We start from the raw sequence: 22,765 nt of genomic DNA on the forward strand, positions 1-22,765 counted from the left end.
TTAAGCTTTATCAATCGAAGAATAAAACATACAAAACAAATGTAGGAAAAGTGAACTGTTTAGACTGTAAAGGGGAAACAGTTGTGCCTGCATGAATTTAAGTATGGCACAGTGTTTCTCATTACATTATTTATCATTTAACATTATCACTGATGTCCTGCATTACAGCGGCACCTTGAGGCTGTGACCAAATCAACACAGATAAACTCGTGCAGGCTGTAGACAGAAGCTGTACAGATTTACACTGCCGGAGAGCCACAATCGCGTAAGCGTTAATCAATCCCTTTTGGTCCTCGCTGAGCTCCGTAGCACGCAGTTGACTCAACAACGTGCAAAGAGAGTTGAGAGGACTTTTGGTTTGAACAATTTTAACAGCAGAGAGCGGTGAGTCAACTCAGTGTAAGTAAAGTATGTTTATAATGCAGGGTAAAATGGCTTTTACGTTACTTTAATTACCTTGGAAATGTTCTTTAAACGAGTAATAAATATATATATCAGAGTAGACTTACCGAGCACAACATGCCTTTTCCTGTAATGAGGTTAAACAGCGTGCAGCCGACTGAGTGGACATTATGAAGCTGTTCTTAAATACATCGTATCTCCAGTCTTACATTGAATAACACACGGGTAAAAATGTAATGGCGACTGTTAAGATGGGTGAATTGGTTCTTGACGTGTTTGTGCAGCATGGCCGGTGTAACGTTTCAGCTGCGTTACACTGGAAGCTAAGCTAACAGTTAGCTATCAGGCTAGCATTCAGAGAAGCATGACATCAGGAGAAATGAGAAGTGTTTGCTGTACATGTGATTCATTAATTAAAATCTGAAACCTTTTAGTGGGGCAACTAATTCAAGAAATATAATCAGCTGCCCAATTATATGTTTGTCTTGCTATATAACTGTAAAATAAAAAAGATACATTACAATGTAGTGTGTCTTTTCTTTTTCTTTTTTATGTGCCTGAGTCAGATGTGACCTAAATGGGTTTTTTTTGAAAAAAATGTGCTGTTGCTACCTCAGGTTCTGTTAAATTACACCTCTTTTGTTTTTAGGCATTTTTTATATGCTTGTGTCAGATGTAACCACATTTAAAATAAATAATAATAAAACATTATTACATTAATTTGTGTTGGTTTAAAATTCATCATTAACTGCTGCTTACCAGCTAAAAAAAAATGGTTTTAAAATCTGGCCCTACTGAATTTGTCATTGAATAGCCCTGCATTACATTAAAATACCCCCATTTCACCCTCTACGGTGTCTCTGCCTATTGCAGGGAGGATATCAGATAAGTTTGCTAAATAGCTTTGGGCATTTACATTTCTAGAAATGAATACAAACATTTGGACCTGCAGAGAATTGAGCAGATATTATGTAGTCACACAGCTGTGTCTTCAATAATAGGCATTACGATTTATGTGCTTCCATTTTTGTAAAGCTATAAGTGCACACAACCTTTACTAAAGCTCCAGATTTTTTTAAGCATTTCAACTTTTGATTGCTGTGTTGATATGAATTTATTATAAGTATTATATGGAAAATCATTGGATTGTAAATACCAAATATAGTATCATGAATATAGTATAGCAAATTGTATATAGATAGATTGTATATAGAGAGAGATTATAAGGAACACAGGAAGTTAATTTAATTTAATAAATATTAATTATTGAGCTGTGGAAAAGGGGTAGGATTAAATAAGTTTTATACTTCTTCCTACTCCTTTTCAGGCATATCAATTGAATATATGTAATTTTCTTTTTTTTTGTGAAATAATTTGAACATTGTTTTTTGTTTATTGTATTTTCGTGCTTTTCATTTTGTTTTGTATTTTTGATATGTTTGATTTTATTTGATATGTCTGAAATAAATTTAATCAATCAAGAAGTTGTTTTCCCTACTTCTAAAATGTGTGAAATACGAAATGAATCTTCCTAATTGTGTATGTTGCCGTTTCCTACACAGAAGAGCCATGGCAGAAAATAAAGAGATGTCTCCAATTGAGCTTAAAGTGGCTCAACAAATCGAGGTAATACTCATTTGAAATGCATACTTTGTGAAAGTCAGCTAATTGAAAAACAATGTCTCTAAACATTTCTTTTAATTTCTGCTGTCAGTACTACTTCGGGGATCACAATCTTCCGAGAGACAAGTTTCTCAAAGAACAACTGACACTTGACGACGGCTGGGTCACTTTAGAGACGATGCTGAAGTTCAACAGGTCTGTCATAACTTCTCTTCGACATGATCTGTTTACCTGCTGTAACTGTTCCTACGCATATTTTGGAGCTTTGTGTCATGCAATTATTTATTAATACCTATCCTATTGGTAAGCTGAACAAGTTTATTATCAAAGTTGAGTTCCAAAGAAACAGGAAGCTGGGTTGCTATAACGAAACCAGGGCTAAAACATCTTTATTCTACCTCCAGACTGAAGTCTTTGACCTCTGAAAGCAGCGTCATCGTTGCAGCGCTCCAGAAATCAAAGACTGGCCTCTTGGAAATCAGCGAGGACAAGACTAAAGTCAGGAGGGCTCTGGACAAACCCTTACCTGAAGTGAATGATGAATACAAAGACGCACTTAAGCACAAATCTGTGTACATTGTGAGTTAAAATTTCTACTATACTGATTCTTAATTATTTGTTTTGATTATGTCAATCACAGTCTTTTTAATTCACAAGGTAGACCTATCTGAATAAATCGTTTGATACAATAATTGAATATGTAAAAACAAATTATTATTTTTACATTTTTTATAATCATATTGTTTATGGCAATAAACAGTTATTTTCCTCCTGTTATATAACAGTTTTCAATCTGCATTTGACCACCTTACTGATTGTGTCACATTATTGGAAAAGATGGTCAAGTTTCCACCAGGCCTACTGTACAAGTTCTGTACATTACTTCAGTCCTTAGTTTGGTGTTAAAGTATTAATTTAGTCTTTTCCCCTTTCAGAAAGGTTTTCCTTTAGAAACTACTCTTGATGAGATCCAGGAGTGGCTGAATGGGAAAGGAACTATAGAGAACATTCTGATGAGGAGAAATTTGCAAAGGCAGTTCAAGGTAATTTTTTAAGTATGTCATTTATACAAATGTATTTTCATTTAACTGTTTAGAGACTTGTTGAACAGTTTAATTTCTTTGCAGGGATCAGTGTTTATCTGTTTTGACACAGAAGAGGCGTCGAAGACGTTCCTTGAACGTGAAGACATTAAAACTTTCAAAGACAATGAGATGCTTGTGCTATCAAGGTAATTTGTGCTGCTTATTGGTTTTAGATTGATCAACAGTGGACACATGATGTGAGACATAAACATTTTCACAACCCTGTTTGTTATAACCATTGCTCTTTTCTTTCAGGGAAGCCTACCATACAAAGAAAGCCGAGGAGAGAAAAAACTCCAAAGCACAGACAAAGGCAAAAGCTAAACAGTGAGTACACAAGCAATACCTGCTTGGCCTAAAAGAACATTATATAGTGTGGAAAATGACTGACTCCCTTCCCCTCAAAATCTTATTCAGGGACAAGGTGCAACAGCAGAAAAATGCAGAAGATAAAGAAATGGTAAGATCTATGTCAAATACTAACGATCTTCTCTCACTGCAATGAACTCCAAGCACATTCATGTTTGTTTGTTTGGTGTAGGGTGCACTCTTGGATGAGCAGACTGGTTGCTTGTTGAGGTTCTCAGGAGAGCTTGAAGATGTCTCAAGAGAGGACTTTCATGAATTATTTTCTGGCCATGGAAAGATAAAGTGGGTTGATTTTACAAGAGGGGCCAAAGAGGTAAGTCGGCTCTCTACCACTCGAGTTTCTACACCGAGTGTAAAGAGATGTTTAGTTAAAATTATGTTTTTTTTTCTCTTGATAAGGGAACGCTCCTTTTCGATGGAAACGCAAAGGAAGCGTTTGATAAGGCCAAAGAGGCAAACGGAGGGGACTTGAAAATCAAGGACAACAGCGTTGAATGGCAGGTGCTCGAGGGAGATGAGGAGAAAGAGGAGCTGAAAAAGATAATCGAAGCTCAACAGGAATCATACAGCAGGATCAAAGGCAGAGGCAAAAAAAAAACATTTTTTACAGCAAATTTAAAAAAATATTAATTAGATTATCAATGGTTAATTTACTTTATCTACAGAAGTACTGATGCATCTTGTCGTGTCTTCTAAAGGTGGCAGAGGAAGATCAGGTGGCAGAGGAAGAGGAGGCCGAAGGGGAAGAGGTGGCAGAGATCAAGGCAGGAGCCAGTACAGGGGCAAGAAGACGAAATTTGACAGTGATGATGATGGTATGTTAAATGTTTACAGCCTTAATTTTTTGATTGACCAAATATTAATTTCCTTTAACACTTCTAATCATTTTGCATGTGCTTCTTCCCCTCCTGAAGAACCTGCAGCCCCAAAGAGAGAACTAGAGGACGCAGATGGTCCTGCAGCGAAGGTTGCCAAAACTGAAAATGGATCTTAATCAAAACATCACACTCATAGTTTCTCTTTTTTTTTTTTTTTTTTGAAAACCTTTATTATAAACATTGAAAAGACAGAGGGAACTTAATCCATTCCAGTCAAGGTGTCAGGCTGTGGAAAACCGTAAGAAGTCCACCTGAATGTCAACCTAGAGAAGATTTGGCAAAGCGTTTCGTCAGTTTTCAGCCTTTTAAGTCCCTGTATATTGTTGTGCCTCTGACATCCGTTGTGACTATTTTTGCTTTCTTAAGATGCTTTTTATTTTAACATATTCAACATAAATCTACTCTTTGACCGTAATATAATTTTGCGTCACCAAATAGTTGGTTTTGTAAGACCATTGATATTTAGAATCTGTTTGCCATTGTGTTTTTTCTTGTAGATTTCACACATTGAGTGATGAGAACTACTTTGCTATTTTTTTAAGTTTGCATATGTGAATAGCAAATAAAATCATTTATAAAAACCAATCAAGGAGCTATCTCAGTGTGGTTTATATAGTACACATGCAGACATTGCTGGAAACAAATATTTTCCTCATGGTCGCATATTAGCTTACCGATTTCTTCTTGTGGAACTTGTAAGATGCAGGCAGGTCATATCTTAGTTCTGTTAACAAGATAACACCAAGTCAGTGTTTGATTTATCTGCAGAAGCAAGAGGTTGTGTTATGCTTACCTGCTATTACTTCCATCTTAACCCCCCAGTCATGAGCCTTCTTTTGAATGTGCTGGAATCAGATGAGGAATTGTGTCAGTCACAAACAGAGATGGGCTCTGATTTACATAGTGTGTACTTCACTAAACTTTTCTCACTTAAATTTACACAAATAACTAAAAATGTGATAAAAAATTTAAAATGTCCCTACCAAGATTTGTAGGTACTAAGGGCCTTGAGACTTAACTTGCCTCCAAAGCTTTGTTTGATACTACAGTGCTTAAAATAGGATATGTGGGCAATGAACTTACCTCTCGTGTTGATGTTTTGTGAAGTGAATATACTGCTGTCTTTGCCATTGTTAAAGCAGCTCGCAGGAACTTCATATCCATACCTTGGGGGGGGGGGGGGGGGGGGGGGGGGGGGTTATAAAGATGAGGAAATATGGCAGTAACCTTTCAGATAGCTTTGATTTAACTCACTTTGGACTTGAAAATAACCAAAATGTGGATGTCTCTGTAAACTCCAGTTTTTAGACCGCACTTACTGGAGTGGAGTGTGTACTCACCTTGGTTGTGTTTCGTCCCAAACGGTGGGTTCATTATTACTGTGTCAAACTTTTTGGTATACGCCTCAGCCTCCAGACAACAAAGGTCACACTGGACAAGATCCACATTTGTTATCTCAAATTCCTCTGCATTTCTTTTGAATATGTCCAGTGCGTCGCTGTCAATGTCAAAGCCGACGCACAAACTGAGGAAGAGAGAGAGAGAGAGTCAGAGAGTGATAGAGAAAGTGACAGAGAGAGTGAGGTGAGAGAGACAGAAAGAAGGCGTTATGTCTCATCTTCTGACATGATTTCAGTGAAATCAGGGAGTTAATAAAATGCGCTCACCCTGCATCCAGCATCGCAGCTCCGATACTAAGGACCCCGCAGCCACATCCCAGATCAGCTACTAGTTTCCCCTCAATGTCGTCAAACGTGTTATGGATTGTATAAAGCATGCATGCTGCGGGAGAAAAAAACATAGTAACTAGTCATAAATCCTGATCAAACCCTTCAATTGTCACACTTGATCGCCTCACCTGCAATATGAGGACTAGTTGGATATTGCTCAAGAAGAATTTTTGGCTCTTCAAAAGCATCCACTTGCTGTAGGCAACTCTCTAACTCCTTTAGCTTCATAACTAGATACTGAGGTGTCCCAAATCTGTGTTCTCCGCTGCGAGACAGAAACAAGAAGTTATTCCAAACAACTGTTTTTCATCTTGAATCGCTGTGAATGTGTGTTTAGAGCATGGTTGAAACTACTTCCGCTAGTATGTGTGCATCAACCAAAACAATCCGTCACTGACCGCGGGTCGGGTGATAGTAGTTCCCTTCCCCCTTCATTTTTATTTTGAATTTTATATTGCATTTTTTAATGCAGAGTGTAAAATATTTGATGGAATATAAGTTATTGCATGAAAAACTGATTGCATATCGGTCTGAACATAACAATAAACCAAAAAGGGCAATCAAAACCTTCAGAATAAAATGTTGATTAAAGTTGAGTTTAGTGTCAAATAATATGGAGTTAGATCAGTCTCAATATTCACAAATGCACACAGAAGGATTCACAAATGTATTTCAATGCACACACAAATATATTTCATTCTATATAAATGTAAAACAAATCCACAAATTACAAATTGTGGGACTTTTGAGACTCCTCTGCCGTGGTTAGATCATAGACTGTAAGGGTTAGATTCACAAATTATTTTTTTTCAGCAGGGAACTTTCTGTAGCCAATCAGATGTCTCCTTCCTATTCAGCCAATCACAGTAGTGTAGATTCAAGGGTATGATTTAATGTGATCACTTTAGCATTACATCTGTGCAGACAGTGATTAGCCTAGCTATCAGACAATCTGATTAGGTCATCTTTATTCTGACCAGCACAAATAGTCTCTGTGATTGTCGTACTATATGGAAAGTTGTTTATCGTGTTGGCTATATTGACTGCGTGTTGGTTTAACTGGTGTTGAATAAACTGGTGATATTCTGGCCGATGTGTTGGGGCCGAGGCTTTTGAAGGACCCATTGTTTACTATGTTGTTGTTTGTGCTGGTCAGAATAAAGATGACTTATGATGACAGATGTAATGCTAATGTGATCACATTAAATCATACCCTTGAATCTACGCTACTGTGATTGGCTGAATAGGAAGGAGACATCTGATTGGCTACAGACATTTCCCTGCTGAAAAAAAAAGCATTTGTGAATCTAACCCATAGACTGTAAATATTATAATATTAATATGATCTAACCACGGCAGAGGAGTCTCAAAAGTCCCACACACAAATGCAGTGAGGTTCACAAATGACAGTTTGTAAATGTTTATATACGTATATACATTTGTGAATCCTTCTGTGTGCATTTGTGAATATTGAGACTGATCTAACTCCATAAAATAAAGGGTTACAAACGAGAATTATATTACTTGTCAGTTTTTTTTAACCAACTAAATCTATAGACGAATCAGCTCCAGCTTAAACCCCCGCAGCAATGAGTGCATTAAGATCATAGACTGTAAGTATTAAATAATAATAATAATCTTTTTACAGTCTATGATTTAGACTTTTAGGTGATCATGATTTCGGATGAAGGGAGCTACCGAGAAACGAGAGAAAAAAAACAGCATTTATGTCTGGAAATTCACCAAGTTGGTTAAGCGAGCAAGAAGCATTGATTAATGTCAGAACTGATCATATAAAAATGTTTTGATTGAAATCATAAACTTTGTACATTATTGTACACAGTACTGCCCTTCAAAGGCAAAAGACCTTAACTCGCCAAAAATGACTTTAAAGTCTTTTTGTTGTCCAGCCAAATGAGTTGCAGGCAGAATATTGGAAATGTGGCTTCTTAATCTTAGTCTTCTTAATGAGGTTATTAATGTTCATAAAAATCTTATTTGGAAGTTAATGTACTCTGCCTTTGTATTGCCTGTACAATAATACGGGGTCATGCCAAGGCAAAAGGCATTAACTTCCATTTGATACTGTATTTCACTTGGTTGCATTGTTAAAATAACACAACCAACACTATATCTTTGCTACACTTTAGTCAAGCTACTGTGTGTGTCAGAAGTGCTTGATGACAGATATTAAAACAAAGGCATAACACCTTAACTCCACTGCAGTAAAACAGTAACTTCACTTTGATCCGCAGTAAAACAAAAGCAAAGACCCTTAAGTGAAGTTACTGGACTCTGCCTTGGTTTCTCGAGGGCTTTTGGAAGTTAAGGCAAATGCAACCTACTATTGTCTTTAAAAAACAACACAATTGACTCAAGATATCTGTCCACATAATAAAGCACATGTTCCAAAAATGACAAAAACTAATTTTTGAAAAAATTGAAGTTACTGCCTTTTTCCTTTGTAGGGCAGAGTACACAGTTAGAAGTTCGTAAACAAAAACGACGCAACGGGTTATATCGCGAGAATTCACGAGAACAGGGTAACAAGACAACAAAAATAAATTTGTGGACAAGCCAGAGTGCATGATGGCGGCGTCGCTGCTGCGCCGGGACAAGAAATCCACCGCCGCCCACTTGAAGGCAGACTTAAACCGGACTGATAATAGCACCGGGGTCCGACAACTTCAGGAGCTGCTCGACGTCGTACTAAATCCTGAAAACCCAGCGGCTGACACAGAAGCTCTGGACTGGTGTAAATGTCTGATTGCAGGAGGAGAAGGTTTCGAGGAGTTCTGCAGAACGGTCCGGTCCTATGACAACGCGACCCTGTGCGGGTTGGTCTGGACCGCTAACTTCGTGGCTTATCGATGTCGCACCTGTGGTATCTCCCCGTGTATGTCACTGTGTGCTGAGTGTTTCAATAACGGGGACCACACGGGCCATGATTTCAACATGTTCAGGAGCCAGGCTGGTGGGGCCTGTGACTGTGGAGACAGTAATGTCATGCGAGAGAGTGGGTAAGTCCAAGCTAGCTGCAAGCTAAGCTATGCTATGCTATCGTTATGGTTATCCAGGTAACGGGTTTGACAGGTTAGGGTTTAGATGTCACCTAAGTTAATACATTTATCTGATGTGCGTAGTTGGCTTCAGTATCCATAATTCCATTTGAGATGTTCTTATAAATGACAAATGAAAGCCGTTTTGAATGTTACGATGCTCCTGTCATTTATTAATAGGAAACCCTTGACTAAGCACCTCTGCTCCGAGGGTTAGCCAACCATGCTAACCATGCTAACCATAACAATTATAGTACCAGCAAGTGTAGCTGGAGTTTTTTTTATATTTGACTTATATATATATATATATATATATATATATATATGTAAAACTCTGAATACATACTGCCTGAATAAATCAATATAAACGTATCATCTTACATTTTTGAAGTCTGAATTATATTTAATTGCTAAAATAAAGTTGTATTTATTATTATTCAATTCAATTCAATTAAAAAAACTCGATTTGTCCCCGGGGGTAATTCAAAGGCACACAGAGCAGTAAATTAACAACAGTGCAAGTAGATGAAACATTTTAACCTAAAATATAAAGTGTCAATTTAAATACAAATTAAAGCTTAAACTTAACTTAAAAATACAAAATATAAAATATAAAAGAGTAGATATGAGTGGACAGTGATCGGACTAACAGATGTAAACAGATGTAACCATAACTATGTGCAGTAGTGACCAGATGTAAACAGAACTATGTGCAGTACTGACCAGATGTAAACAGAACTATGTGCAGTGAACGAGAAATAAATATATACATACAGAGCTATGTGCAGGTAGGCTAGATACTAAATACTAAATGATAAGTTGATAAGGTGCATGGTGAATAATGGAACAACAGAACTAATATAAACAATATAACTGTAAAGGTAAAAATTAGATAAATAAAGTGACCGTAGTGCAATGACTGATAACGTCATGGATAGATTATGTCATTGCTCAGTGAAAAAACAATTAAAATTAAAAACAATTTAATCTCAGTTCCTGATGATAATTTGCCTCTCTAAAACCCTATTGTACGATCATAGTTTACAGAAACTTTTTGTGATCTGTACACAATTTATTGCAACATATCTTGACTGTCAACATGTTGTGATGAGAAATTGTGCAAGTGTTGACCAGTTCTGTTAGCTGGCCAGAGTTTTGAAAACCATAAGCAAGAGATGTGATAGTATTTGTAAAGCTCTAGATCACATTATGCGTAAGGGCAGCTTTCAGATTCTTATTTTGGTTGGCAATTTTTTCTTTTGTGAAAGGTTTTGCAGACGGCATCGGTTGAGAACAGGGGAGAACATCCCCTCAATACCTCGAGACCTTCTCCTGATGTCTGAGATGGTTCTTCCTCGCTTTATCCTGTGTATCATACAGTATCTGAGAGACGGATACATTGAGCCAGGTAAAACAATTATGAGAACAGTCTTTTCTTAACAGAGAGTACGAGAAGTACTCCATATTGTCACACTGACCTCTATATGTACAGTGTATATGTCATATGGATCTATGGTTACATATCATATGCAAACCAGGTTCTTCTGCGCACGCTGGATACCAGTGTTATACAACTGTTTGCATCCAAAATCACATGTCTGATGGCTTATATCTCTTATCTTGCTTTACCAGACACCTCAACTGAGAGAGATCTACAGAAAGTCCTGCAGCAGCTGGAGCCTCAGATCTCCTTCCTGGAGGAGCTAACAAAGATGGGTGGAGCAATGAGGACTGTATTGACAAAGATCTTAACCAATCAGCAGATATTCAAAGACTTGAGCATGGGTAAATACTGAAACTGATGTTGTGTTGTTGTTGTTGCCCATTGTTTGTCTGATATGCAAAACATGGGTTGAATGTTTTTAATGAAAAGTGACACCTCTGAAGTTTAGAGATTTCATTTTTTTCTTAAGGAATATTTCTAAAATGACTTAAGTAATGTTACTTTACTACATAATTGATGTTATTTATTTACATTTTTTTGGAAATGCATTGCAATTTCTCTATGTACTCACGAGGAAAATGCAGATTCTACTTCACCTGTAAATATTTGACAACACATGAGACAACAAAGGAATGCCTATGCACGGAGCCCCTGAAGTCCCAAAAAGTGAAAGTTGTGCTCACAACATAACAACTTGTAGGAACAAGATAAATATGTTGTGTGCACAAGATCTTTTTTTCTTTTTTCTTTTTACTTTTTGGGACTTTAGGGACTCCGTATTTATGCCAAAATCACAGGAGGAAAAAGTTTTAGTCATAAACTGCTTTTTTTTTTCCAGTTATTACATTTTAGTCATCTTGAAATGTCTTTGTAATTGTTAACAATTTCTGTTATTCTTTACTGTTGCAGGCCAAGAGGAGAATTTGTATGCTAAAAAGAACTATGACAAGTATTTATCAGCCTTGAAAAATTCAGGTCTAGTATCTGTGGAAGAGAAGGCTCAAGGAGCTACTGCTGATGTCACTGTCGGTGCAGAAGGAGGTGCAGGAGCAATAGTCCTTTTGGGTAAGATAGAAATTACACTCTGTGAATTGAATGATAATTGGTCAGCCGAGCCGTTTAAAACGGCTTTAAAAACAGCTTTGAATTCCTGATTGTTCGTCAGGCTATGTGGTAACACATCCAAAGGAAATAATCATCTGGCATTGAAATATGCACATTTAACTTAATATAAATAAATTCCTTTGAACGTGCTGCTACTACTTTGTCCTACACTTTTTATACACAGCATACCTGAACTTCTCCCAGTCATTACCTAGTATTGATTTGTAGGGTAAGGTGAAAAAAGTTGATTTCCTAACAGCGTAAACTTCAGCAATAGAGTGGTCAAATTTAGCCTCCATGACTTTGAGGGGATTAGAAAGTGTTTAATGGCTTATTTAACGTTGTATATTGCCGTCTTAACACATTTCAGTTGTGTGCTTCTAAACGTGTTATTACAGTGTCTAAGGATACGACTCATGTCTTTTTGTTGCTTCATGTTTACTTCTTATTTTTGTAGGAGCTGCACCAGGAAGCCCTGTCGAGTCTAATAAAGAGGTATGTACACAATTCTAACATTGAATAAGAAACTGGTTTGAACTCATTTTGATGCAACACTTTTGTGTAGGGACCAAATCGTTTGGCTCTTTTTTTTCTGAGGAGTAAAAAAAAAAATGTATTTATTAAATTAATTGATTCCCAATCTCATTTAAACTATCAACACAAAGTCTTTAGCATGAAAAACGCCTGCAGTGCTACCTAGCTAAAAGATTAAGGCATTCACAAATTCAAGTGCGGAGGATGTGACAGGAAACTGTTTACAGCGTTTTGCCTAACAAGAATAGCCCTGAAGATTCAAGCCAAGGTAAAATGCAAAAAATTAATGTGACCGAAAAAAAGGCAGCACCTACTCCCAATGAATCCTGTATATGTTGACACTGTCTGCAGGGCTCTGTGAGAAGGAAACCCCAGCTTTTTCTATCAATATGCCACTATGTCAATATGCAATAGACTGAGGACATTTTTACTTCCCTTTGCTAGATTTACCATTTAACAATGATTGAACTCCACAAGTAAAAAGTTAATAAGTATGAAAAGTGAATGGTAGGGATTTTCACATTATGACTTCATACTTGCATAAGTTAAAGGTTTACCTAATAACTAGGTTAGTTTATTTTATTTTGGACTTTATGGATATGTAGTCCCGTTAGCTGAAATTTGTGTCATTTATTGTTTCCTCTCAGGAAGACCAAGATGCAGGGCTGTCTGTTGGACAGAGGAAGAGGGTTAAGCTGAGCAGCAGTACCAAAGGTAAATGTAAAGAAAATGACATGATGAAGTATGTAACATGCACTCTTGTTCTTATAATGTCCCCTTTCTGCCCCCCAGACCCGTGCATTATCGAATCACTGAAGCATAAATGCTTTCTGGAGGAGCTGCTGTTTTGGACAATAAAATATGAGTTTCCTCAGAAGATGGTCACCTTCTTACTCAACATGTTGCCAGATCAAGATTACAAGGTATCTCTTTCATGTCATTGTTGATTTGCTGAAATACAAGTCTGCTATAACTATTAGATGGATTTTTTGGTGTTTTGTTATAAAAGTTATTTTCACTTGAGGTAAAAACTCCCGGCTAACTGCAACAATACTAGTGACATGTATTAGTTTGTGAGGCCATGGCCAATCTGAGCCACAGCATCCTAAAATGTCGCCTTAATTGTAATTTGGGCCTGTCCTTTCATGTCTTGCAGATCACTTTTACAAAAACATTTGTTCAGCATTATGCATTCATCATGAAAACACTGATGAAAAGCCATGAGTCAGACACCATGTCCAACCGCATTGTACATATTAGTGTGCAGCTGTTCAGCAACGAGGAACTGGCTCGACATGTGACGGAGGAGTGTCAGCTTCTGGACATCATGGTCACTGTCCTGCTTTACATGATGGAGAGTTGCCTTATTAAAAGTGAACTTCAGGGTAAGTCTCTGATGATTTGGTTTAAAACACCTCATCACAGCCCAGTACTTAAAAGCATGAAATATGAATGGCATGATGTTATTTTCTGACATTAGAGATTGCTTACATTACAGTCTGATTTATGAAGTTTTTTTTAGCTGAATGCATGGTGATGCTGCTGTTTCAACTACCTGAAATACAGGTACAAAGATGAAGCCTAAATCACATAACTTCAAAAGTCAAATTGGATCCACCTCCTTGTTATGAGGCATATATGATATTATACTAGGATGTCATTATTTTCATCTTATTGGGTCATCATTAGCTCTAAATACAGAAACCAGCAAACTAAATTAAAAGGGTAAATAAAAACATGTACTGCATGCAACGTAGCTACATAGCTGTTTATTCAGCTTTTGAAATCCTTCTCCATGAAGAAAAGAAACATGATGTTTCATCCTCCTGGCCTCTCTTACTGTGTGGGCTCTGAGCAGAATAAGCTTGAATTTTTAATTTTTGACTGTAATCCTTTTGTATCTGCAGTAAGCTGTCAGGCTGTGTGACTTGCTAATGCATCGTTATTTCCCCAATTTTCTTTCATGTGTTGGCTTAATATCTGAATAAGGAATTGAATCTCCATGTGTTTTCTTGTCTCATTTTTGTCCTTTAGATGAAGAGAACAGTCGCCACGTTGTGGTGAACTGCAGTGAGGCTCTGTTAAAGAACAACACCTACTGGCCATTAGTTAGTGATTTTATTAACATCCTCTCACACCAAAGTGTAGCAAAAAAGTTCCTGGAAGACCATTCCTTGTTGATGCTATGGATGAGCTTTGTGTCATTTTTTCAAGGTGAGACATAATTTAACTGCACATAAAGAATCTTTTTTTACACATACATTCCATTGTGCTGCTTGTTACGGCCTCCTTAACCAAAATAATTACCAATAAACAAGACACTGGCCAAAAAAGAAAATGACTGGAAGGTGCTGTGCTAACCACACAATAGACTGTCACTCACAGCAGAACTGAAAGCTCCTCATCACAAGCTGCCCAGAAAGTGTGTGTGCCAACCTCTCTCCCCTACCTGCTCCTCTATATCCAGCACCTCCTGTGCAGCAGTCAGAGGAATGGAGGGAGAACCAGGGAGACAGGCAACACCTCAATACTTACCACAACATCCAAAACATGTCAAAAACAGCACTTAATTGAGATGATTGCTTCTGCTTGTGCAGATTTTCAGTCTGACTTTACATCAACATTATGCTGAGTCAGACCTCTTCTTTCCTCTCCTGATTATACCGTCTCATAGAAAAAGTGAGTAAGGTGGTGTATGACTGAATTAGAGTTGTGGTTAAGTATTGCTCATCTGCCATGTGTACTCTACCACAACTCTAAAAATAACCCCCCCCCCCCCTGACAGTGGGCTGGAGTATCCTCTTGCTGATGTCATGTGCACAGTGTCACTATTACATTGTATACTGCACAGCTCTTGCTTTGAATGTTTATATTTGATTTGGACTGAAGTGGCTTTCATCAGTCACATGAAGCAGAAGTAGAATAGTAATGATTGTGTTATTATGCCAACAAACAGTTGTACTATGTGCACAGACATTGATTTTCTTTTTTTTAAAAGGGACTCCTCTCTTTGTGATTTCTTATTCTTTTTAAAAATGTATGATCACAGGAGCATAAAGAAGCCCTGTAACATGTGTTGAGTTCTGACCTTACACACTTTCCTGCTGGGATAGGTATGAACCTGAATAAGAGGGAGTTGAATGAGCATGTGGAATTCGAGTCTCAGACATACTATGCAGCATTTGCAGCAGAGCTGGAGGCCTGTGCACAGCCAATGTGGGGTCTCCTGACACACTGCAAAGTCAAAGTAAGTTCTCTTTAAACCTGGACTCCTCACACACCCCTTTGCTTTCCTGATATTCATAAAGAATGAATCATACATGCATCTCAAGCGCCTTGTGCTGTACGCAGTATAACCCTGTGTGAATTCCTATCATGTGGTATTGTCTGTTAATAGGAGACACAGGAGTATACAAAAACTGTTGTACGCTACTGCTTGGAGACTCTGCAGATCTGGTTCGATGCCATTGGCTTTATTGATGAGGTAACCCTTAATTATAAACTTTACTCTCTATGCCAGCAAGCTCTCTCCTCCCATCATTTCTCATAGCTCTTGTATTGTTGTTGTTGTTTTTTAGCCTGCTCCAAATCAAGTGACTTTTCACCTGCCATTGCACCGCTACTATGCCATGTTCCTCAGTAAGGTATGTCAGACGCTCTTATCTCTTTAAGACATGACTCTGTATTGAATTGGGTTTTTATACAGTATCTCTTAATTCCTTTTAATTTAAAACTCTAAGGCTGTAAAGTGCCAAGGCCTGGACCTGGACAGCCTCCTTCCAGACCAAGAGATGCTTATGAAGATCATGGTGCATCCACTCCAAATCCAGGTAACACTCGTCTGACACAGCACATTTGTTCTCTGAATTCATGTATTCATCTCCTTTATGTCTATAGCCTCTTTTTGACTATGTCTCTGCTGTGTATGGCTGTAGGCATCCTTGTCTGAGATCCACAGCAACATGTGGGTCAGGAACGGCTTGCAGATCAAAGGACAGGCTATGACCTATGTGCAGTCACACTTCTGTAACTCCATGATTGACCCAGACGTCTTTCTGCTCCAGGTTTGTAGACTGTTCTAGAAGTTATTGCTCATTTGATGTAGCTGCTTGATCAAATATAGTAATTTATTCATTTTATAGGTTTGTGCATCAAGACTAGATCCTGACTACTTTATCTCAAGTGTCTTTGAGAGGTAAGCTCTAAATCCTTCACATGCGTTTATACAAGTTTTCCTAATTTGAATACAACACACATTAGATGTATTGTTACCATCTTCTTCCCTCTCGCAGGTTCAAAGTGGTTGACTTGTTGACCATGGCGTCTCAGCATCAGAATGCTGTTTTAGACTCTGAGCAGGAGAGGCCGATGCTTGAAGGAGCGCTCACCTTCCTGGTCATACTGACGAGCCTTCGCATTCATTTGGGTAAGCTGTTCAGAGGAGGCGCACATTGTACAAGGAGTAAACCGCCTACACTATAAAGGAATCCAGTCAGGTTACATTTCAATGACCCTTCTGCTATTCATTCATGTTTTTACACATTTAGAAACATACTCCTAACGTTAAAAGTTTCTCTTTGCTACAGCAAAAGTTTCTCTTTGCTTTTTCTCACTGAAACTTAAAATGAATTATTCCAAATCAAATTACAAAAAGGAGTAATAAGATGATTTTTGTGAGTGAATGTTTTGTGAACATTGTGTTTACGGTATGCTTTTTAATTGTATTATTTAAAATAGAAAATATTGGGGTTTTTGTGCAGCTACTGGAATGGCAAGAATTATTTGTCGCTTTTTCATGTCAAATTAAGTCAGATGTATCGTTATTAATATGAATTCTTAGGGGTTACAAACATTTAAAGTACTCTTAATGATCTGGATTGTTAGTATATATTACGGACAGTTGGTGTATTGTGATGACAGTCAGACCTGTCCAGTTTAATCATAAAGCACATATTACTAAAGGCCTTGTTCACAGATGCCATGTTGACATTTCCATAGATGGCTACATTCCAGATTGTTTCTGTTTTTATGATGCCTGTGATATTTGTCTTGCTGGCTCACTGTCACAGCTTGAATACATTAGAACCACAGTTAATCATTACGTGTGCTTTTCCTATCATGAGCAACAAGCAAAATGTTCAGGCTGATTTTTCATTTTGGTGTATTATCATTTTTGAAAGGGCTACGGGGAAAAAAATGCAGTATGGGGACATTTTTAAGATTCACCACCACACTTATGAAACACCACTGCTGTTTGAAGATTAGATTTAAAGTAAAGTATCTCGCTAGTACTGGAGATGAACTGAGTGTCTAAATCCTGTTAAAAAATACCTGCTACAACAAACTGTATTAACACTGACACTGTTCTCTGTGTTTGCTGCACAGTGCGCTCTATGATGCATTAAAGCAAAGCGCTTCATTATTAGTGTTTGTTAAAATGACTCTACATATCTTACATAGAAAAACGTCATTATGTTGTGGCAGACAGACTTTATTTGCTAAAAGAAACAACAATATATTTACTTAAACCCCACGGTCTTCATTCTGAGTTCTGCTTATTGGTATGTTATGTAGGGCAGTAGTCTGTATCAGTTGGTGTTTACATTCTGCTTCTTATTCTCACTAACAGGGATGACGGATGACGAGATCCTTCGGGCTGAGATGGTATCGCAACTGTGTATGAATGACCGTACACACAGCGCGCTGTTAGACCTCGTATCCTTCAACAACAAAACAAGTGCATTAAAGAGCAGTTACACTCAGTGAGCCATGAAAATGTTTTCTTAAACAGTGTCTTCTTAGATTCCTGAGAACCCCAACCCAAAGAGTGGCATTGTGCCAGGGAGTTGTAGTTTTGAGAAGATGCTGTCTGATGTGGCGGACTTCAAGGCACCAGTGTTTGAGCCCGGAGGCTCCATGCAGCAGGGCATGTATACACCTAAAGGTAAGGCAACCATTAAACCCAACAACATACTATATCATGTAACCTTTTTAAAACATGCAGTGGGAGACGTCAAAGAATTAGCAGGTTATACTCATGCAGAGTTTGTACAAAGCTCCAAGTTTTTTTTTAACTTAAAGTCAAAAAACAAAGTTGTGTCTGTCAAGTGTCAATGTTAGTTATTAGTTATCAAGAACACTGTCAAGGGATCTGCACAATGGGGTAGTGTATGAGAGGTGCAGTCTGCTGCCATCTATTGGCCAATAGTAGTACTAGAAGAAACAAGGACTGCATGTGTATGGACTTTACTCGAAATAGAATGCGGGAAATAAAACCTAAGAATTAAGAGATTTAATTGTTACATTACACCATGGTGTATTTTGTACTTTATTATAAAACATAACACAATCAAGTATCTTCTCAAAATCTACAGTATATTTTGTATTACGGCTGTGCAACAATAAAATATGAAATATTAATCCTTATTCTAGTAGTTCTTGATGAGGTTCTCTGTTAATTCAATAGTGCACATAATAGAAACTAAATGCTTAATTGTCTACTTGTTCAATGTGTCTCTCTCATAACCTTTAGGGATGGAATAGTCAGAATGTACATATATTCAGACCACACTTTATACTTACAATTTAAAATAGAAATGAGTAAAACCGGTGAAGATGAAGCCTGAATGTGTTTGTGTTGAGTTTGAGATGTATATCATAAACTGACCACTTGGGGGCAGCCTTACACCACTTAAATAAAGAAGGAGTAAATGAATCAACGTGTCTGTGTACCAAAGATTACTAAACGTTTCTCTGTCTTTATTCCAAAAGCCGAGGTGTGGGAGAAGGAGTTTGACCCCATCATGGTCGTCCTCAGAACAGTTTACCGTCGCGACGTGCAGTCGGCCATGGACAGATACTCTGCATTGTAAGTTAATACTGTTGCAGTAATGTACTGAAGTAAATGTATTTCCCTAAATCATTTATTTTTGAGGAAGTCTTAACTGACCAATCCAACCTCACACTCCGTTCAGTGCCTCCGGCTCCCCTCTCTCACATGCACATTAAAGCAAATGAAAAGAAAGGTCATGTCAACCGAGCGTCCAAGTCATTTCCAATTAGATAGCTGTCGAGAAAAATCAATATTTCAGTCTAAATTGTTTTAGAATCAAGGAAATCTTTGTTGTTTGATTGTGTTACAGACGTCTCCTAACACGATGTGTCAGGTGGAAGGGAAGGAGATACTCCTGGGTTGATTTTCTCAAGGGGTCGCTTGAACCTTTTAATACAAGGAAAGGGTGCATCACTGAGTGCTTTAAACAGTAGTTGTGAAGATAACCTGTTTATAATGGGACTTTGTGATTGAAAGTATGAATGGATCAGTGATGCAGGTGATTGCACTTCTTTCACATGCACCACGTGCTTATCGAGGGAGGTTAAGGTGTTTGAAACCAGATGAAACTGAGCCATGTTTCTCCTTGAAACATATCGAAGCTGCCACTGCCCCCTTCAGAGTGTGACAGAGCCTCATGTTGTTCATTCACACTGTTTGAAGATGATGGATTGCCTGTCAGCCTGGATTTATATAACAATGGTCCCATCATCACTAATAGAGTGAGCGACTGTGCTGCCCATCGGCTGTTCTGTTGCATAGACTAAAAACAATTTGTGCAGTGAATTAATCCTGAACAACGTAAGGTGTCACTCCTTTGTAATCTTATTTTTATTTTATTTTGCTTTCTGTAAAGCACTTGTCTTTGTAACCTTTTTTTTAACAGTTTGATTTTCTTACTTTCCTGTTATAGTCTTAAACAGTCTGGTATCCACACTGGAAACCCGTGGCCACCATACAAGGAGAGGACTCCTCTGCACCCTTGTTACAAAGGTCTAATCAAGCTGCTGCACTGCAAGACGCTGCACATCGTGATATTCACTCTCCTCTACAAGGTGAGTCTTAGTTTCAATGACATTTCATCTGGTGTAATACAGCGCTGCTATGCATCTCAATTTGGTCCTTGGGCTAAATTGAAATTACCATATATAATTAGTACATAAATATTAATTGGTCAATCAATTGGTGCTGACAAGTTGCAAGCTTTTTGTACAATTCAAGACTGATGAAATGCAAATAAGCAGAAAATTGCAGCATAATTAGGTAACGAAAGACCATTTAAACGGTTTAATGATAAACAAAAGCTGAAAACGTCTTCAATGTAATTGTTTAATATTTTCTAGATATGGATGGATCATCAGAATATGTCTGAACATGTGCTGTGCATGGTGCTGTACCTGATCGAGCTGGGCTTGGACAACCAGGTTCAAGAAAACAAGGAGGATGAGGTCAGATACATTTGTTTGAGTTACTACCACTCTCCTTACTGTGTAGACTTCTGATGTCCACCAGAATCTTACAGGATCATATTCTTCTAGGAGCCTTGCATTGAGGAGCACTGCCATGACAGCTGGTTCCCCGGCACTAACCTGCTCTCCAACCTGCACCACGTCATCAACTTTGTGAGGGTTCGTGTTCCTGAGACGGCTCCTGAGGTGAAGAGAGAGGCCCCTCCAAGCACCAGCACTGAGGCCTCTTCATATGGACAGGTAAAAAAAGAAACAAGCCGTTGTCTTTTTCCTTGGGATCACAGTCATCTTTTAGCAGACTATAATGATGTTGCATCCTGCCAGTATTAAATGGTGAATTTAAACTACTGAGGATGAAAAGTGCACATCAGAACGCCCAACACCCAGATATTTTTCTGAGGAGAAAAGAAGTTAAAGACCAATGTTTATTGGCCTTTATTTGACAGGTGTCCAAAAACACACTCCAATGTCAATACTGTGGGTATTCTGGAAGGATGACAACACTCGATATGCATAAAGCATGCCCGGCTTGTTTTGATGTCAGTTTAGTTTCTCTTTGTCATCCAGTGGAGCAGCACTGGGCGGTCAGACTTGGTTTCCTCTTCTTCATTTTGGTTACAGAAAATGCTACATGGTGCTTTTGCTGCCATATAAAGACGGTTCCATGTGGAAAGTAACATTTCAAATACCTTGTTTAAAAACAGGATCATTAACATAGAATCCAAAACACACTTTAGACTTAGTGGTCGTATCTAAATTGATATGGTTCTGTTGTTTCTCTTACAAAAGCATGATACCTGTGAAAAGATACAAATAAACTTTAAAATCAAACTTCCCATGACACTTCTAGCAGAGGTATATTTGATTTGCATAATTGTGTTGCTTTAAAAACAACCAGCTAGAGAAGGGAGTCGTCAGGGATAAAAAAAACAAACACCATTAGTGCTTAATGAAGGGCTGGCTCGAGGCATTGGTGATACAGTTGTTCACCTAAGGTTAGGGGGCACTGGTGGTGTTAATCCTTGAATGTAGCCCTGAATTTAATGGCAAATATAAACAAGTTGCCAGACTCGTCAACTTCCCCACTCCTCTTCTTCAGCGCCGCTAATTCAGGCCCACTCGCTTATCCGATCTCTCACCACGCACTTCACTACTTTAGCAGGAGGACAGATATCGGAGTATTTCGATCCTGGTAGGAAAAGACAAGTCAGTCTCCACTAATTGTTCCAAAACTAAGCTAAGTGTAAGAAGTTAGACCCTGAATTAACTTCTGCAGAATATGGATTAATAAGATTATGTACCCTACGTTTCTTCATCGTGATTGTAGGCGCTAATGTTTAAATAGTACATCATTTCTCTGTGATCGGCAAAATACTTCAATGTGAAATATTCAGGCACAAAGAAAGACAGATGGATAACTGCAGATGATGAAAGGTAGACAATCAGACAATACTGCTGACGTATCTAAAAATTATAATTCATAATTTCAGTGATTAGTTTTTTTTTTGTATAAAATACCCAGGGTGCATAAAATAGAGCTTTCTTATTAAAAAAAGATCCTGTGGAGGAACCCCTCTGATTCCCTTCATGATGTCTCTAGACTTTTACTCTACAAAGCTTTGAGAGATTCTTCATATCTTTGTTCGTTGAAGAAAGCTCAAATCATACACTCGGGTCTCTCTTGGATTCTTCGTTGCCTGCCAAAATGTCTAGAGCCGTCTCTGGCTAAACGTGAGAACAAACATGAATGAACACATGATAATCTAAAACTGCTAGCGGGCTCATAGGTCCTGTGCAGTCTCGGAGAGTAACATAAGTTTTAAGAAAGCATCTCATTGGACACCAAATAAGAATAAGCCCTAAAGTGTTGAAAACAGTTTAAAGATTAATTAAAAATAGTTTAAAATGTTTTTTGTCTTTGTCATTGTTGGCAAGCTGCTGCTGTATAAATTACGAGTGCAATGTAAATGTATTTTGATTTTATGGGACTCTTTACTGGCCAACATTCAATATCTCATAACTATCGGATACATTTCATGATATTTGGTGAAGGTGTTTGTGGTCTCCAGCGGATAGATCCTCATAACTTTGTTGCTTTCATGATTTACCATCATGTACCAAGCATGCTTTCATGAACGCACAAAAACATGGACGTTGTTTTTCACATTTTCTTTGAGCCTTACTCTGACAGTTTATTTATCATGCTTTTTTTTTTCTTGCTGTTTTCAGTTCCTTC

At 37.9% G+C, this 22,765-nt stretch overlaps 3 protein-coding genes across 8 annotated transcripts in view; 2 read left to right on the top strand and 1 right to left on the bottom strand.

The window, feature by feature from the left end:
* Nucleotides 1-241: 241 nt before the first annotated feature.
* Nucleotides 242-4,942, top strand: ssb (small RNA binding exonuclease protection factor La). 4 transcript variants are annotated; one of them, XM_061054415.1, is made up of 12 exons: nucleotides 242-384; nucleotides 1,965-2,028; nucleotides 2,117-2,220; nucleotides 2,430-2,604; nucleotides 2,961-3,068; nucleotides 3,153-3,256; nucleotides 3,366-3,437; nucleotides 3,528-3,570; nucleotides 3,652-3,792; nucleotides 3,879-4,065; nucleotides 4,178-4,294; nucleotides 4,394-4,942. In XM_061054415.1, the coding sequence occupies exons 2-12, from the start codon at nucleotides 1,972-1,974 to the stop codon at nucleotides 4,471-4,473; spliced, it is 1,188 nt and encodes a 395-aa protein (XP_060910398.1). In that variant the 5' UTR covers nucleotides 242-384; nucleotides 1,965-1,971; the 3' UTR covers nucleotides 4,474-4,942. The 4 variants fall into 4 exon arrangements, with proteins under 4 accessions (XP_060910398.1, XP_060910397.1, XP_060910399.1 ...); XM_061054414.1 differs by having other exon boundaries at nucleotides 252-399; XM_061054416.1 differs by having other exon boundaries at nucleotides 259-399; nucleotides 1,970-2,028.
* Nucleotides 4,494-6,474, bottom strand: mettl5 (methyltransferase 5, N6-adenosine). 2 transcript variants are annotated; one of them, XM_061054420.1, is made up of 7 exons: nucleotides 6,216-6,474; nucleotides 6,025-6,139; nucleotides 5,698-5,882; nucleotides 5,441-5,523; nucleotides 5,155-5,202; nucleotides 5,032-5,081; nucleotides 4,494-4,620 (listed from the first exon to the last, which is right to left on the bottom strand). In XM_061054420.1, the coding sequence occupies exons 1-6, from the start codon at nucleotides 6,313-6,315 to the stop codon at nucleotides 5,076-5,078; spliced, it is 537 nt and encodes a 178-aa protein (XP_060910403.1). In that variant the 5' UTR covers nucleotides 6,316-6,474; the 3' UTR covers nucleotides 4,494-4,620; nucleotides 5,032-5,075. The 2 variants fall into 2 exon arrangements, with proteins under 2 accessions (XP_060910403.1, XP_060910402.1); XM_061054419.1 differs by having other exon boundaries at nucleotides 5,151-5,202.
* A 2,163-nt stretch (nucleotides 6,475-8,637) lies between these two features.
* Nucleotides 8,638-22,765, top strand: part of ubr3 (ubiquitin protein ligase E3 component n-recognin 3) — a 42,730-nt gene continuing 28,602 nt past the window's right edge. For both annotated transcript variants that reach the window (XM_061054422.1, XM_061054423.1), the window contains exons 1-22: nucleotides 8,638-9,107; nucleotides 10,415-10,554; nucleotides 10,779-10,931; nucleotides 11,500-11,655; nucleotides 12,152-12,189; nucleotides 12,876-12,942; nucleotides 13,021-13,151; nucleotides 13,385-13,613; nucleotides 14,263-14,442; nucleotides 15,342-15,475; nucleotides 15,626-15,712; nucleotides 15,807-15,872; nucleotides 15,969-16,058; nucleotides 16,164-16,292; nucleotides 16,371-16,423; nucleotides 16,521-16,654; nucleotides 17,858-17,943; nucleotides 18,031-18,172; nucleotides 19,000-19,096; nucleotides 19,974-20,115; nucleotides 20,404-20,508; nucleotides 20,599-20,769. In XM_061054422.1, the coding sequence (XP_060910405.1) occupies nucleotides 8,674-9,107; nucleotides 10,415-10,554; nucleotides 10,779-10,931; nucleotides 11,500-11,655; nucleotides 12,152-12,189; nucleotides 12,876-12,942; nucleotides 13,021-13,151; nucleotides 13,385-13,613; nucleotides 14,263-14,442; nucleotides 15,342-15,475; nucleotides 15,626-15,712; nucleotides 15,807-15,872; nucleotides 15,969-16,058; nucleotides 16,164-16,292; nucleotides 16,371-16,423; nucleotides 16,521-16,654; nucleotides 17,858-17,943; nucleotides 18,031-18,172; nucleotides 19,000-19,096; nucleotides 19,974-20,115; nucleotides 20,404-20,508; nucleotides 20,599-20,769 (2,964 nt within the window). In that variant the 5' untranslated portion in view covers nucleotides 8,638-8,673. The remainder of the gene's footprint in view (nucleotides 9,108-10,414; nucleotides 10,555-10,778; nucleotides 10,932-11,499; nucleotides 11,656-12,151; nucleotides 12,190-12,875; nucleotides 12,943-13,020; nucleotides 13,152-13,384; nucleotides 13,614-14,262; nucleotides 14,443-15,341; nucleotides 15,476-15,625; nucleotides 15,713-15,806; nucleotides 15,873-15,968; nucleotides 16,059-16,163; nucleotides 16,293-16,370; nucleotides 16,424-16,520; nucleotides 16,655-17,857; nucleotides 17,944-18,030; nucleotides 18,173-18,999; nucleotides 19,097-19,973; nucleotides 20,116-20,403; nucleotides 20,509-20,598; nucleotides 20,770-22,765) is intronic.

This window comes from Labrus mixtus, chromosome 13 (assembly GCF_963584025.1).
Source record: "Labrus mixtus chromosome 13, fLabMix1.1, whole genome shotgun sequence".
Lineage (NCBI taxonomy): Eukaryota > Metazoa > Chordata > Actinopteri > Labriformes > Labridae > Labrus > Labrus mixtus.